A 17,800-nucleotide genomic window follows, 5' to 3' on the forward strand; every position below is an offset into this window, starting at 1 on the left:
TGCTTTTACAGCCAAAGCTAGACAAGCATTTGTGTAAGTTTATCGATAGCCTAGCATAGCATTTTGTCCAGCTAGCAGCAGGTAACTTGGTCACGGAAATCAGAAAAGCAATCAAATTAAATTGTTTACCTTTGATGAGCTTCGGATGTTTTCACTCACAAAACTCCCAGTTAGATAGCAAATGTTCCTTTTTTCCAAAAATATTATTTTTGTAGGCGAAATAGCTCCGTTTGTTCTTCACATTTGGCTGAGAAATCGCCTGGAAATTGCAGTCACGAAAACTCCCCAAAAATATTCCAAATTAGCTCCATAATATCGACAGAAACATGGCAAACGTTGTTTATAATCAATCCTCAAGGTGTTTTTCAAATATCTATTCGATAATAGATTAGTTTGTATTAGTTTGTATTTTGCGCGAGAGTCTCTCTGGGAGCCATCAGGTGACCACTTGCGCAATGTAGCCGCTTACGGGAATTCTTCAACATAAATGTGTAAAACTACGTCACAATGCTGTAGACACCTTCGGGAATACGGAGAAAGAGTAATCTGGTTGATAGCCCATTCACTGCTCAATAGGGACGCATTGGAACGCAGCGCTTTCAAAACATGAGGCACTTCCGGATTGGATTTTTCTCAGGCTTTTGCCTGCAACATCAGTTCTGTTATACTCACAGACAATATTTTTACAGTTTTGGAAACTTTAGAGTGTTTTCTATCCTAAGCTGTCAATTATATGCATATTCTGGCATCTTCTCCTGACAAAATATTCTGTTTACTTACGGGAACGTTAATTTTCCAAAAAGGAAAATACTGCCCCCTAGTCACAAGCAGGATAACCTTACCATGCTTCCTCCAATCACAGTGTATGATATACCATTTTGGAGCTCTGAAACAAAGAAGAGCTCTCTAGCACTCAAAATCTTTCAAGGGCATTTCTCCTGCTTGTCTCCGATGTGGGATAACACGGTTATCATATTTTAAAGCAGGGTAACCTTACCATGCTTCCTCCAATCACAGTGTATGATATACCATTTTGGAGCTCTGAATTTTTGTAATCTGTAAAAAAAAAAAAAGCATTTCAGATTATTCTAAATGAACCAAATGCTTTAATTCAATTCAAAAGACTTTATTGGCATGGAAAGTGTGAACGCATTGGCAAAGCAAACATACACTGAACGTACAAAACATTAAGAGCACCTTCCTAATGTTGAGCTGGATGGCATTCTGGGCTAGCTGTGTTTGTGTTTGTGCCTATGTATGTGTTTGTCTGTGTGTGGCTAGCTGCAGCCAAGGCCGGGTTGGTTGGTCCCACTCCAAACCCAGATGAGAGGATCCTAGCTAGGCTCTGCATTCCTCCTCATTTATCCTCCTGGACTGAGTGACTGGAGATAAATAAAATAAAGGCTCCAAGAACCTGTCCATGCACTACCAAACCAGCTGTGTGTGTGTTTATGTGTGTGTGTGTGTGTGTGTGTGTGTGTGTGTGTGTGTGTGTGTGTGTGTGTGTGTGTGTGTGTGTGTGTGTGTGTGTGTGTGTGCGCACTTGTGTGTCTAAACTGAGGCAGAATAAATATATCTTGGATGAGGGATCATTCGGAGGGAAAAAAAATGTCATGTCATGTATAAAAATGTTATCTTTGGGTTGGAGACCTCTGACCACATCAGTCCCATCAGGGCGTAACAGCACAGTGAGTTGACAATTCACACGACACCGCTTCCCCCTCGCAAACACACTGGTAGGACAGACGTGTTTTCATCTGGGTTTTTCTGCAAACACACACAAACCCAACCTGCACGCACGCACGCTGCTCATAGCAACACACACATGCATGTGTACACGTACAGTATGTGTGTGTACCATACAGACCAGAACATGCAGCTATTACACATTCATTTACCGTTCACAGATTCAATGTCAACTTGTCAGCCTAACGCTCGAGGACAATATCCCATTTTTCCCTCAAATAATTCTTATGGAGCGTTCTTTTATGTGTGACACTACAGGCAAGATAGTGGTACAGGCAATTCACTTATCAACCCTGCAACGTGGATTTATGGGGGATTCATCTCTCACTGATGCACCGTATTGGCTTCATTGTATTTCTTGTCATTTTCTCCCAGGTATAAAAGTGTCCTTGTCTGCGTCCCAAATGGCCCCCACTATTCCTAGTGCACTACTTTTAAGCAAAGCCCTATGGGCCCTGGTCAAAAGCAGTGCACTATACAGGGAATATAGTGCCATTTGAGACTTAGCTCTTGTCTGTGAGCTACAGAGCCCTGCTGAGGACAAAGTGCTAGGGCACAGGGCCAAGGGGACATGGACAGCACAGCTCAGTGGCACCATACATTACAGACTGTGGACTCTTGTCAGGAACGACCTCATACTGTTCCAGAACACCTACAGTATCTACTGTACTGTACAGTAATAGCCTTGGGTACAGACACTACGGACTGGTTTCCAGGATACAGACAGACTAAGCCAGTCCTGGACTAAAAAGCATTTTCAACAGAGATTCTATAGAGCGTGCTTTTTAGTTCAAGGCTAGGAAACAGGCCCTATTGGTTTCAACCCATAGTGGATTAACTGGGTATGGGCCTCTACCTGGGGTGGTAGAGCTGCATAATGACATGTCACTCATCATCTGATCAATAACCTTCTGCCTCCCTTAGCTGCAGGCGCTGTCCATTGATCTTCTGTCTGTCTGCACCACTTTTACTGTAGCAGAACTAAATGTTACTGTAAAGCACTGCTTATTGTAGAACTGTTACATTTCAGTGCAGCAGAGCAGGAAATCAACCAGGTGGTGTAGATATGAGATTATCATCTTGACTATTCAAATACTGAAGTATTTTCATATCTGGGCTTTAGTTTAATCCTTCCTTCCTTCCTTCTCTCTATCCCTCGCCTTCCTATCAATGCCCAGGGGTAACGTATAGTACAACACCATACAGTCCAGCTGCCGTAGTATTTCACTCAAATTCTCATCAATCAAAACAAGTAACTGGGTGTCTAAGGTACAGTCATTCCAAAACCAACATTCCCGTGCACAGTTGATTTAATTGATAAGCAGTTTACATTATTTTGTATCAATAATTAAGAATTATGAGGGCTTATTCACGGAAAGCCTGCTATCATAAATGTTCCATTATGATTTGTGGACTCATAAAGCTATCTACTGTATATTGGGCTAAGATGTTACTTAAATACCCAGTTACTAAGAGAGACAGCTCGGGTTTGAAAATCGCTCAGTTCACAGTGTTTAAATTAAGCTCCATTTAGATGAGAGAGAATTACAAATGCACCAGTCTTGACTAAATGGCTAGCCTAATTTAAGAGACCCCAAACCAGCTTTCAAAATTCTCATTTGCTCATTTTAAGAACACCTCTCAGAGCCAACTGGTGTTAATTGATCTGAGTGGGCAGAATATTACTAGTGAGAAAATATCCTAAACGCGCAGCAGTGTTGTGTTTGGGACCACCTAAAACAAGACTGATTCAAGACCAAGACCAGAGCAAATTGAGTCCGAGTCAAGACCAAGACCGGAGGAGTGGTCAAAACCGAGACCAGAAAAATGTGAGTCCAGTTCAAGACCATGTTGTAATTTAGTCAAATCAGCACCATAATAAGAGTTCAAAATGTCCAGTATTTCTGTGTTCATATTTCAGAACAACATGTGGATTCTTTAGACATTCAGAATAGTGAATAAAGGCATGTTGAGGACAATAGATATGATTACTAACCCAAACACAGAGGAAAACAATGGGCCTACTATACCTTCAGAGAAAGGCTAAGGATTTACAAAATAATGATTATAATAATGATATTATTATTTTCAATTATGTTCTGATTTAATCTCTTCAGTTTTTGTTGGAAAGGAAAGGGTTAACACTGATTAGAAAAAAAAGATCCAATCAGGATTTTTCTTTGCTGGTCTCTGGGGGAAAAAATCGATCTAGCTAAATCAGCTATTGGCTAGGCCATCAGAAGCTAGATAAATGATTTTGGAGTGACAGTGGAATCAACCAAATACATTTTGACTTAATAATGTGTGGGACCGTTTTTACAAAAACTAATGTAAACTTGGTCACTGAGAAATAGTGAGCAGTAGTTTTTCCAGGGTCTAGCTAGCTAGCTTTTGTTGTCGGCTAGTTTGCAGTGGCTGTTGTTTTTCATCTCTCCCGAGCCCGTACGGGAGGTGTAGCGATGAGACAAGATAGTAATTACTAACAATTGGATACCACGAAATTGGGGAGAAAAGGGGGTAAAATAAAATTTAAATAAGAGTGTGCGAGCAAGGAGTCCTAAAAACCTGATTCAGTTACACCAGCTCTGTCAGGAGGAATGGGCCAAAATTTACCCAAATTATTGTGGGAAGCTTGTGGAAGGCTACCCAAAATGTTTGACCCAAGTTAAACAATTTAAAGGCAATGGTACCAAATACTAATTGAATGTATGTAAACTTCTTACCCACTGGGAATGTGATGAAGAAATAAAAGCTGAAATAAATCATTATCTCTACTATTATTCTGACATTTAACATTCTTAAAATAAAGTGGTGATCCTACCTGACCTAAAACGGAATTTTTACTAGGATTTAATGTCAGGAATTGTGAAAAACTGAGTTAAATGTATTTGGCTAAGGTGTATGTAAACTTCTGACTTCAACTGTATATAAGTGCTTGCCTTAGTTAGCATTTTACTGGTAGATATCATAAGTTGAAAGGTCTTTCCTACCCTACCGGCTACTGATGTAATTCTTCTGTGAGCTGCTCCAAAACACTCTTGCTGCAGTATACCTCCACTACACTACTTTGATAAGCATCAGTATGGGCTCCCGAGTGGGGCAGCAGTCTAAGGCACTGCATCTCAGTGCTAGAGGTGTCACTACAGACACCCTGGTTTGAAACCAGGCTGTATCACAATCGGCCGTGATTGGTAGTCCCATAGGGCGGCGCACAATTGGCCCAGCGTCATCTGGGTTTGGCCTGTGTAGACCATCATTGTAAATAAAGAAATAAGAGTTTGTTCTTAACTGGCTTGCCTAATTAAATCCAGCTCAAATAACTGGCTTGCCTAATTAAATCCAGGTCAAATAACTGGCTTGCCTAATTAAATCCAGGTCAAATAACTGGCTCGCCAAATTAAATCCGGGTCAAATAACTGGCTCTCATAATTAAATCCAGGTCGAATAACAGGCATGCCTAATTAAATCCAGGTCAAATAACTGGCTTGCCTAATTAAATCCAGGTCAAATAACTGGCTTGCCTAATTAAATCCAGGTCAAATAACTGGCTTGCCTAATTAAATCCAGGTCAAATAACTGGCTTGCCTAATTAAATCCAGGTCAAATAACTGGCTTGCCTAATTATATCCAGGTCAAATAAACAATTTTCAGGGATGAAGAAGTACGCCATGCCCACTGAAAAAAATGGTGTATGTCCTCCACTGGCCCTTTGTGTTTTACAAAACAGGACTACATGAGTGAGCTGGTATTACGTTTCCTGTCCTTTCAGAATCACAAACCTGTCACACACTGGAGGCCTATAGGTTCGCCACTGTGTAACATGTCGATAATACATGTAAAGGCTGTTAAAATATAACTGTTTTAAGAAAGGGATGTGTATATTTGGCCTGGCGAAGCAGTTTCATGGAAGCTGATAATTATGATTTTTTTTTACTCCGCTGGTCTCGGGAAAGAATGAGGAGGACACCGAGACAAGACCGAGACACTCAATATGTTGTCTCGAGACCAAGACCAGTCTGGAGTACTACAAAACTGACGCCCAGCAAACCTGGTCTCCATTCAGATGTGTAATTGTTTTCGCCACTCAGTTACACGGTAATACACAGTAATTACATTATCTTGTTAGCTTAATAGCATAACCCAGATGTGTTGGGTGCATCATCTGAAGAGATCTTGAGAGGGAGGGGGGCAGAGACCTGCAAGGTGTTCATTACTTGTCAAAAGGTTGTTGAAGGTAGACTCAGCTAAATTACGTTGTCACAAGCAACACCGCAGATAGAGATGAGCGAGATGCAACACTTTGCTCTCACAGTCACACACAGTACCTGTGCAAGTGCACAAGCTCGCTTCACACTGCTAGAGCCTGGTAGCACCAAACCAGCTCTTCAATGCCCTTAGTTGTTGCGGAAATTGGCCCACTATGTGGTTTACTTTGAGCATCTATTTCATTTTGCTGAGTCTACCTTTAAGATGGATCCTCTGGCAAAACACGAACTGCTTCTGGAAGCAACGTCAGCACAATAACTGTTGTTCGGGAACTTCATGAAATGGGTTTCCATGGCAGAGCAGCTGCACACAAGCCACCATGCACAATGCCAAGCATTGGCTGGAGTGGTGTAAAGCTCGCCACCATTGGACTCTGGAGCATTGGAAACGCGTTCTCTGGAGTGATTAGGGATGAATGATAATGTGAATGGAAATCTTGGAAAGTGAAGGGAAATCTTAACGCTACAGCATACAATGACATTCTAGACAATTCTGTGCTTCCAACTTGGTGGCAACAGTTTGGGAAAGGCCCTTTCCTGTTTCAGTATGACAATGGCCCCGTGCTCAAAGTGAGGTCCATACAGAAATGGTTTGTCGAGATTAGTTGGAAGAACTTGACTGCCTGCACAGAGCCCTGACCTCAACCCCATCGAATACCTTTGGAATGAATTGTAATGCCGATTGCGAGACAGGCCTAATCGCCCAACATCAGTGCCCGACCCCACTAATGCTCTTGTGGCTGAATGGAAGTCCCCTCAGCAACGTTCCAACATCTAGTGTAAAGACTTCCCAGAAGAGTGGAGGCTGTTATAGCAGCAAAGCGGGGACCAACACCATATTAATGCCCATGATTTCAGAACGCGATGTTCGACGTTCAGGTGTCCACATACTTTTGGTAATGTAATGTATGTGTACGTACTGTATGCAGCAGTCATGTGGTAGGTCTAGTGTGATGGTCTACACGGGCCAACCCCGGACGATGCTGGGCCAATTGTGCGCCGCCCTATGGAACTTCCAATCCCGGCCGGATTTGATACAGCCGTGATTCGAACCAGGGACTGTAGTGACGTCTCTTGCACTAAGATGCAGTGCCTTAGACCGCTGCACCGCTCAGGAGCTTGAGGGCTACTTCATGCATGACTTCTAATTCATGCTACTTCATGCATGACATTTCATTTGACGATGTAAGTAATTTAGGTCATAGGCTAGAATGTCAAGAGACCTGGCTTTAAACAGTGGCATAATACATGGAAAGGTGAGAACCAGAGGGGGCACTTAAGCCTACAAAGCTGTGAGTTGTAGAGGTACAATTCATATACAGGCAGTGCCATTTTCTGCTACATGTACATCCAGGTCTGCCTGATTGTTGATGCAGCAACAGCAACATAATCACCTCTGCAGATTGTACAAAGATGGGCAGACAGAGCAAATATTTGAACAAAGCATAGATCAATGAAAAATCAAGAAGGGCCCCCAAAAAATAAATCTCCCAGGCAGAGACAAACATTAAAATCATGACAAGGACAAAGTGTTCCTGTATTTTTTAAGTGCGGCCCTCTTTGTCCCCCAGCTCTGATTAATTCATGAGGAACAGCCAAGCCGCCCCCATCTACCCTTATTCATGCATTTTTTGATTTATTCCTTCCTTAACTAATCAAGGATATGATCATTACTCAGGAAGATGCAGGGGTGAACCCCCGAACTCCTGGCAGGTCAGGGGAAGGCCGATGCCCTCATTGTGGTTACCACACCAGCGACGGTTGCTCTCTGATAAAAAATGGTGATAGATACGCCCTCGAATGATAGCCCTCAAGGCCATTTGTCAATGGACTGGGAGGGGAGAGAGCCCAACAGAGTTGTATAAGGATGGAACCGACATAGAACACAAGCGAGGATGGTGTCAGAGCTCAGGGCTCATGGCACGGAGACTGTGCTGCTGTCCCCCGGGGCATTGGTCTCCCGGCTGGCCTGGACTGGAAGTGAAGCGGAGACCACACTGCCAACGGGAGCAGCACAGGAAGTGGAGGGGGGACAAAAGGTCACTGTTTGAGGAATGTGGTGGCCGGGTTCCATTTACGACGTGCTCGCCCAATCAGACGCCAGCTTGGTGAGCAGCCAACTTGGAAGGCGAGAGAGCGCCTTGGCTTACAGGAATGGGAGATGGAAGGGGAAGGGAGAAGGGGGGCTTGAGCTGTGTGAGGCTCTGCAGAAAAACAAAATGAATGGATTATGAGTGCAACACATTGAGGTTTGCGTGCTGGACACCACCCAATTAATGGAATACTCCCATTGCGATTACTAATTAAGGTCATTAATACACATGCGAACAGGGGAAAGGCTAATGGTCTCTCTCCCTGCCTCTCTCATTTCTACATAGCTCGCCCCGTTCTGGTATCGCTTTTGGGGAGAGAGAGGCATTTTGGAAGAGGTCTGCTGCTGGCCACACTTCAGTTGAGATTCTCATCTGCACATAATTCACTTTCAAAGGGCAGAGGGGCTATGAAGAGAATCCTTAATTACGCCGGCATCGTGTACAACATAGACAAATGTTTATATGTCGGCCACTCTAATGAGAAACCAATAATGGATGCAAACAGCAATCACTTGCCTTGCTCTCTCTCCACTTCCCCGAAAAGCCATACGGGACAATCCCGAAACAGGGCTTTTTGGAGAGCGCAACCTCATTCATCAATTCTCCTTTATGCTCGGCATCATGCAATACTACACTCAGCCTTCAATGTAGCCATAAATCTCTCTTTATAGGGCCTAACATGGCAGATATGTCTCCATTAAAGGGTCATTCTGTGCTAGGGGGTTAGTGTATGGATGCAGGCCATTGTAATGGTCAAGCCTAGACAGTTATGCCCTACTTTATATACTGTATATTTTCGACAGGATCATTAGGCAAAAGGTACCAGTTTGCTATATCACTACAATTGTTATTACGCACACAAGGAATAATGACCGTGTGTTGGAAATGAATTCTATTTAAACCTTCATTAAAACCTCTAATTATTTCACAGCACGACGCCAGCAGGGTTATCGGGAGTTTGTTTGCAAATCCTTGAAAGTACATTATTGAAGCGCCGTGTGATATTGTGTAGTGTACCTTCTATGTCATTACCATGTGGATTTAATTATCATCTAATGTAATAACACATGCCTTTTTAGCAGACGCTTTAATCCAAAGCCATACATACGCGAATCAAACCCACTGCAAGTACCATACCCTACCAACTGAGCTACAGAGGACCCATATAAATACACTTGATGACAGGTTATGTGGTTACCAGGTTTCCATCCAACCATTTCATGCGGCTGAATTACCTGATGCATGAAAAGAAGTCACAGCCGGGCTGATGGAAACAGGATATGCCGGTAAAATGTAATAAACGCCGACAGACAGTTTGTTCGTGAGACACGGTGGTATCTTTTTGTGTCAGTAAAATTAATTATGGGAGAAATTGCGGTGGAAACGCCTTAATGATTAAATATGATATAATAACCATCACATTGAAGTAAAGTTGGAGTCACGCGATGATATGTTTGTGTGGTCCCCCCACTACAACTCAGGAAACCACGCATTTTATTAGGCAACAAATGAAATAAGTTGTGATTAACTTCACAGGGTGGTAAAAGTGCACGTGATGAGCTTGATGCTCCTTTCCAATAAATATTGAGGGTCTTATTCTTGTGACGTGATGATCGATGTTTGCTGCCATTTGACAAATAAAAATAATATTGCTCTTATCCATAATAATCTCATAGTGTAGGTTGTCTACCTGCACCATATCTGTACCCTGTTGAGCTGTTGCAGATTTTTGAATATTCGCATCAAAATCTGTCGCAAATTGGATGGAAACCTAGCTATTGAGGAACTACGACAGGCAGCTGAGAAGAGAACAAAGTCGTGGGAGCCAATCGTCTCATCTAATTTCCCACAATCCAGTGCGGTGTCGCGCCGGCAGGCGGGCTTGGGGAATCTCAGCCTCAGCGGCTTTATCTCCTGGCGGAGGAAACGGAGGTCCTTTAAAGGTCTGAGGTCATTTCCTCTGCCTCGGGGCTCATACAGGAAAATATAAAATGTCTCCATTCGGCCAGCCCCTGCTTTCTTTCAAATGCCTGAGCTGCCTTTTTCAAGCTTTTTAAGAGGCCCTTGTGGCCTCCGGATGGCAAATTAGTGGCTTCGGTTCCCCCAGATCCTCAGATGAAGCTAACCCATATCTCACTCCTACTAAATGAGAAACATCCAAAGGGAACCAGAGGGAACAATAGAGGGAGAGAAAGAGAGAGAATGCCTCCCCTCTTACCCACAGAGCTTGACGACCCTTAAGCCTTTGACAACTTCCTGTTCACATTGCTCTGCGGTTAGTCCAGGGTGTGAGTCAGCGATGGGAAGATGCAGAGGTGAAAGGCAGCCACGCTGTGAATCTAGGCAGGCGGAGGATTGATAGATCTGGTCCTGGTTGCTGCAGGAGCCATAGAGTCCTAAGGCAGATGGATGAGTGTGTGGCTGGGGGTGTAGGCTGTGTGTGGGGGAGAGGAGAGGCTGTACTATCCTAGCCTCAATGTGATTGTGCACTCTTTGCAAGGGTTTTTCATGGGGTCTGAAATTATTGACACCCTCGATAAAGATCAGCAAAAATTATTATATAAAATAAATTATTCAAATACTGAGCTTTATTGTATGCAAAAAAGGGAAATTATATTATTTTCAACTAATACAATTGGCAGAGAAAGAGATTCTGTCTGATTCTGTAATATTTTTCTTTCTCAAAAAGGTAGCGTTCAAAATGTTGATTTTGTGGCCAATTAACAATTTCTTTGTGTATTTTGATGTGTGCTTATGGTTATTGTCTTGCTGGAAGATCCACTTGCGTCCAAGTTTCAGCCCCCTGGCAGAGCCCACCAGGTTTTTGGCTAAAATGTCCCGTTGTTGACCTTAACAAGGGCCCCAGGAACATTGGAGGCAAAACAGCCCCATAGCATCAATGATCCACCAGCATATTTTACAGTAGGTATGAGGCTATTATCTGCATTCTCATTTCAACGCCAAAGACCTCTATTTTCATTTTCAATCATCTTTTTTTGTGCATTTTACCCTCTCAGGGAGGTGAAGGTTGAGTCATGCATCCTCCGAAACATGACCCACCAAACCACGCTTCTTACCACCCGCCCACTTCACCCGGAAGCTTGCCGCACCAATGTGTCAGAGGAAACACTGTTCACCTGACGGCTGTCAGCCCACAGGCACCAGGCCACAAGAGCACAATGAGCCAAGTAAAGCCCCCCCCCGGCCAAACCCTCCCCTAATCTGGATAATGGCAGGCAGGGTAGTTAATTCATGGCTTGATCAGTCAGCGTCAGGAGGAAGGCTCTACAATAGAGGCAGTTCGGAGAAGAACAGGAGGGTGGTCACATCAAGGGGGTTTTAGACTGTTCCAGAGCCGTTCATCAGGGCAGCCTGGCCAGTGCCATCTCTGAAGCAGTGCTTCTCAGTAAAAGTCTTTGAAGTTAAACTCCATGGGTAGAACTTCCCCACTCCCGGTGTGTTGTACCCAACTGGGTGAAAACACGACAGCCTCCACAAAAGCACACTAACCACTGGAGCAAACTGCTCAAAACTTCAACCTATGCATCTTCAACGAGTCTTCCATCTCCAAACACTATCCCCTTACTTCAAATCAAAACATACTGTATCGAGCTAGTTTGTTAGCAAGGTAGCTAGCTGAGCTTCTTGATGACAGTGACACATTAGTTAGGTGAAACCAACTGATTTTCCAGTCATACCATGCTGATGGCTAACAAATTAGCTAACAAAAACAAACATTTAAAAAAAAAATGCTATCAAAAGTACCCCCAAAAAATATTAATATTTACAATTTTTACAGGAGGACCTAGGCTGCTATTCCGGCACTATGGCAATGATGGACCATGCGTGCATTTGTGTGTGTATTTGTGTGTGACACTTGTACAGTGACCCACACATCTCTGTCTCCCTACAACAAACAGGTTGATCTCCCACTCTTTTCTCTCAGTGCATCTCACATTTTCTTCACCCTTCCCAGAGATGACTGGTTGCTGACCTCTTGCACCTTCCCCTTTTCTCGCGCTTTACTGCACGCTCACTGAGCTGAACTAAATACAAATAACACAGGATAGGAGGAAGGGTGAATTGGCCCGGCTTGTTGCCGGTTCGCTGTCTGTCTGATGGTGCCACGGTGCTAAAAAAAAAGCACTGCTTCTGACATTTAAACAAGCGCCAGGTCAAAAGGGCAGAGACTGAAAACAAAGTGATACCGGATCAGGGCGACGCGGTGCTCTTTTTTTATGACAGACACGAAGCCTGCTCTGACCCATGCCTTCCTGCTTCTCTTTGAGGGGAAATGCGTTCACCTTTACAAGGATGGAGAGGATGAGAGAGCATCATTTGAAAGTAAAAAATCTATTTAGAAGCAGATTGTGTAGACCAGAGTAACCTCTGAACATTGATGTTATCATAAAAAGATCTAGGGGTATGCTACAACATTGGTCTCTCACTAGAAGACAATAATAAAATAAGAAAATGCTGGTCAGGGGTCAAGATGAAAAAAAAACACAGGCCCTCTGTGTCAAGCTCTCGAAAATCTGAAATATATTGCACATGTATTTCAACATCAGTATGAAAGGAATGAGGCCCTGGCTGTCAATAGTGATCAGAGACATAGGTTACATGAAAGGAGTATGCCAGAGATTTGCCTTTATACAGAAACACATGGCTTCTGATGAGACCATTACTCTCTCTCTCTCTCTCTCTACTTCTGTGTCTCTTTCTGTCTCTCTCTCAGGGCTGGACCATCATTTCCACTCGTAAAATACAGACGCTTATACTTGGCTCTTGGCATCGCTGCATTCCAGGCGGGTGAGGTATGGGAAACTAGTCTCCCACACCCGCGAGCACAGAGCCGAGTGCCTGGCCCTTCAGATCATAACTCACCAGGCCAGTGCCTGGACACAGAGAGACTCTACTTCATCTGCAATTTACTTCTCACCTCTGGTGCACCCTTATAATCGCTCAATCCTCTGGGTCCGTCCATCCTCCTAACAAGGGGAACAGGCTGACTTGTGATGGCCTACATGAGTCACCAGCAACACATTAACATTTTAGTAATTTAGCAGACAGTCTTATCCAGAGCGACTTACAGGTGCAATTAGGGTTAAGTGCCCTGCTCAAGGGCACATCGACAGATTTTTCACAAAGTCGTCTCGGGGATTCGAACCAGGGACCTTTCGGTTACTGGCCGAAAGCTGTTAACCGTTAGGCTACCTGCCACCCCACACAAAGGTGGTTAAGCCAATCCGAGGGTTTTCCAGCCTCCACATTTGACCCGGACCACAACAGGTGGGATCTATCCAGGTAAGGATGGCTAGGAAGGCAGCTTCACCTTGAAGGGGGCCGCGTTACTGAGTGTGGAAGCTGCAAAAAGCAATTAAAAGTATTGATGGAAGTTCAATAGCGCTTAAACAGTGCTGCCAGACACCTCGGGGCAAGTACCAGACTAATCAGGTTTTTTTTCTCCTCCTCCAAGACTAAGGCTGGCTTTAGCCATTAAAGGGCTCTACACACTCTACACAAACAGAGCGATGGAGCTGCCGTTAGCGTAGAGTGTGCAACAGGCTTCAGAGGAGAATGAACAAAAGGAAAAGTACTGTATTATACTTACAGTACTGTAGCAGCTCGGCTGGAGCAGGGAATAGCTCTACAAATAGCTTGAGACGTAAGACGAGAGGGATAGTAATCCATGTTTAACTGAACCGTACTTGCCTGTTAGCCTTCTCATTGGATATGTATACTTGAGAGGTAAGACGGGAGGGATAGTAATCCATGTTTAACTGAACCGTACTTGCCTGAATATAACCTGCTACTATCACAGCCCCATTGTTCGGTTTGCTGTGTCAACATTACATTCATAGCGAGCATACAGACAGCACAGGCTAATACTGTTTTCCAGGAAAGAGGAGGACATAAAAAGAGTGGACGGAGACGTACTGTAGCTAGGGAGGGGTTGCACAACAACTGCCTATCCTCTGACGTCCTTCCAGCGAGCGAGCTTCATCACAAGGACTAGTTGTTTACCTCCATCCTTCCTCCAGCTAGCACTACCTGCTAAATCATTGATTTACAACATGCAGGCGCTTCCTTGACTGAGGTCTATGTTTATGCCAGGGCTTGGCTCCAAACCCTCCCTATGACAACATCTGCCTTGAAGAGTGATCGTCACGCCACGGACGGTGGCAGACAGAAGGCTCCCGTGGCTAACACAAGGCTCAGCATGTGCACTGCGTAGGGACTAGGGTGCCATTTGGGATACAGTGACCTTGGTGACGTACCTTTGCACTGGTTGGTGTTCTTGTCCAGGATCGCCTTGGTTGACACAATTTTTCCATATCTGTGAAGAGAAAAGAGATGACAGAGCATTTTAGTATTACACTAGACTGGCTTTATGACCTTAGTCTAGTCATGACATCACTCAAATAGACATCAAGCATTTAAAGTGCATCCTCCATTTTGTCCATTCCTCTATAACTACCAGTCGTAAAGTTGGACAAAAATGTACTGTCAAAAAATTCATCAATGGTTCATAACAACATTTGGCGAAGCAGAGTAACATTTTTAGAATGACTAGGCGGAATGTTTCTAGAACAAAACAACATCTGGAATATTCTTAGAATTCAGTAATGCTATTACCATTACAGTAGGCTATTTGTCCTCTCTCAATTCTCTAACCCCCACTTGGCCTATTCAATAAATAAATGTAGCGAGCCACGAATGCTCTCTTGATAACCATTACCGCTGTTGGGAAATAAATAGCGGAAGTTAACACATCGGGAATGTCTACTACCACTTCATCTCTCCCATTAATCAAACAACTGCACTATGACTCGCTGCGGCAAAAACTCAGCATTATGGACTGTGTGTGGACTAGAGGATGACTGCGTCAGTCAGTGTGTGTGTGTGTGTGTGTGTGTGTGTGTGTGTGTGTGTGTGTGTGTGTGCCTGCCTGCCTGCCTGTGTGTTTGTTACTGTGTGTATGCGTGCGTGCCTGTACATGCCCTTGTGTGTGTGCGTAGGAAATTGAGCTTCTCTCTCAGTAAATAGGGAAGTGTGCAGCTTCCTGGACCATATTTCACCAGCGGGGGATAATTGTGCCATTTTTCAACGCACAGTAGAAACTCTATTTACTGCAGGCTACGGTGGGGTGGGTGGCAGTTATGAACTGATGAGCACAAAGAGGAAAACTACAGCCTAACACTCAGCCTCCTAGATACCAATCAGACTGTTGTCTTGATGGGATAGAGGCGCAGGGTAATTTGACTGTGGTTACGTCCCAAATGGCCCCTATTCCCAATTAGACTGGGTCAAAAGTAGTGTCCTATTAAGAGAATAGGGTGCCATTAGGGACGCAGGGCTACAGATGGAAACTTGTGGTAAGACATATCAACAGGGATTTGTAATCACTGAGAGAATTCGAGGGCGTCTCCCCAGAGCAATAGAAAAGATTGGATTCAAAAAGATTGGCATTGATATACTCAAAGCACAATTGTTTTATTTTCTTGATGTTGCACTATTGAGGAAAAAGCTTACAAAGTAAAGCCTTTCACTCATTCGTTTACGCGTGCTGTATCCTGTGCATGTGACAGATATGCTTTGATGACATTTTTTTGTTGCATAATTACCCAAGACACAATGGTAATAATGAGTGTGGATGTCAGAGTGTGCGCAACTGGTCAAAGGAAGTCAGGTGCAGGAGAGCAGAGATGAGTGAACAGGCACACTTAAGTCAGGCAGAGGAAAACAGCCGGACGCAACTGCGTCACAACACTCCGGCCCAAGGAAAAAGCAATAGCGCACAAATCACACAAATAGGTACAAAATAACAAAACCACGGGTTACAACAATACCCGGCGCAAAACCAGCCTGTAGCGTTACACACGTAACGAGCGAACAATACCACACACAGACATGGGGGGGGAACAGAGGATAATATAGAGATAATATAGAGTGATGAGGGGATGTAAACCAGGTGTGCGGGAAAACAAGACAAAAACAAATGGAAAATGAAAGGTGGAGCGGCGATGGCAAGAAGACCGGTGACGTCGACCACCGAACACCGCCCAAATAAGGAGAGGGACCGACTTCGGCGGGAGTCGTGACAGTGGAGCTCTTTCTGTGAGCGTGTTAACTTGTTAATAGGGTTCAACAGAGCAGACATTGGAAAGGTTATCCGAGCTTTACATTTTCACAACTAACTCAATGAAGTTACACATCAATTATAAAATGTATACTGTTAAGGTTGCACTGATCCACGTGTGCATGGGTTTTTTGCATGTCTGGTTGTGTAGGCAAGAGTGTGTTTATTTGTATGTCTGTGTGTACAGTCGGCTCGTTCTGGGAACCAGTTAAAAAGGCCTCCTATTGGCATGCAGTTGGGGAAAGTTATCATTATAACTTTGTTTAGGTCCACTGGGACCAGGAGACACTCGCTTCTGGTTGCCAACTAATCATGGCTCGTCTCATTAAATGTTAAAGATGGTTCATCAATGCATCCTGTCTGTGATCCAAAAATACCCCACAAAGACACCAGGGGTGGGAAGAAAAGAAAAGGTAGTATCATGCATCTAGCCCATAATGGAACATTTTGGAAATAAACAGCGAATACAAGTGGTACACGAGATGTGTATGTGTGTGTGGACACCATGCTGGCATCACCTCTTCCAGGACTGGTTGATGAGGCTTTGATGTGACAGAGACAGTCCCTGTGAAGCCCAGGTTTAACAATGGTGATGCTTTAGCTCTTCTTGAGCCGGTCTCCTCTAATCCTATTTCAATCACTCTCAGTCTCCGTTATGACTGTCTTTACTGACCCTAGTCAGTCCTCCCCCAGTTCCTGTCTCTTTCTGTTTCACTTGCTCCCTCTCTCTCTGGCTCCCTCTTCTCTTTCTCTCTCTCTCTCTCTCTCTCTCTCTCTCTCTCTCTAGTAGTGTACCGCAGTTTTGCAGGACCCGCCCGCAAGGTCTGAGAAAGGTATTTTTTACCTTAGGGTAAAAAAGGACTCGCCTTCACTAAACCCCTAAGATACAGCAGCTTAATTGAATTTTAAACCCCAAATCTATTTTGCATGAAGAAACAACCTGTCATTCATCACAAACTTTGTGAATATCTGGGTTTTCCCTTTTCACAATGCAGAAAGACTGCATTTAATCAGTGGACACCACTCATTTTTATTACAACACACCTGTTATAATTGTTTTCTTACCTAAAGTAGAGGTTTATTATTATTATTATTATTATTGCTAAAGGTACTGCATAGGTGTAAACATGAACTTTTTAGCAAGAGATAGCACTTGTACAGCCTAAGAAAGTAGCAGAAATGTGCAGAAAGTAGTTTTGAATGCATTTTATTGAAGGGAAACAATAACATTCTTTAACCTTTTTGGCAACATAGTGACATATTCATATATACTGTACAATGAGGAATTCAATTACAAAATACTAGTGTTCTCCCATTTTTTTAACCATTGTCCCCACCCACAAGGTGTATAAACAACAACAATAAATAAGAATGAAATAAGATATTAGATACAAAACAAAAATGTGAAGAACATAAATCAATCAATCATCTCTATTTAGCACATGTAGGACAATATGTCAAATCAAATCAAATTTTATTTGTCACATACACATGGTTAGCAGATGTTAATGCGAGTGTAGCGAAATGCTTGTAAAAAAATCAATCAATCATCTCTA

The 17,800-nt window shown here is 43.5% G+C and overlaps 1 protein-coding gene across 3 annotated transcripts in view; it reads right to left on the reverse strand.

Annotated features, from left to right (window-relative positions):
• The window catches only part of LOC112266044 (RNA-binding motif, single-stranded-interacting protein 3), a 273,548-nt gene that overhangs the window by 148,561 nt on the left and 107,187 nt on the right, over window positions 1–17,800 (reverse strand). For all 3 annotated transcript variants that reach the window (XM_042295742.1, XM_042295744.1, XM_042295743.1), the window contains one exon: window positions 14,383–14,441. In XM_042295742.1, coding sequence (XP_042151676.1) covers window positions 14,383–14,441 — 59 coding nt within the window. The remainder of the gene's footprint in view (window positions 1–14,382; window positions 14,442–17,800) is intronic.

This window comes from Oncorhynchus tshawytscha, linkage group LG13 (genome assembly GCF_018296145.1).
Source record: "Oncorhynchus tshawytscha isolate Ot180627B linkage group LG13, Otsh_v2.0, whole genome shotgun sequence".
Taxonomy (NCBI): Eukaryota; Metazoa; Chordata; class Actinopteri; order Salmoniformes; family Salmonidae; genus Oncorhynchus; species Oncorhynchus tshawytscha.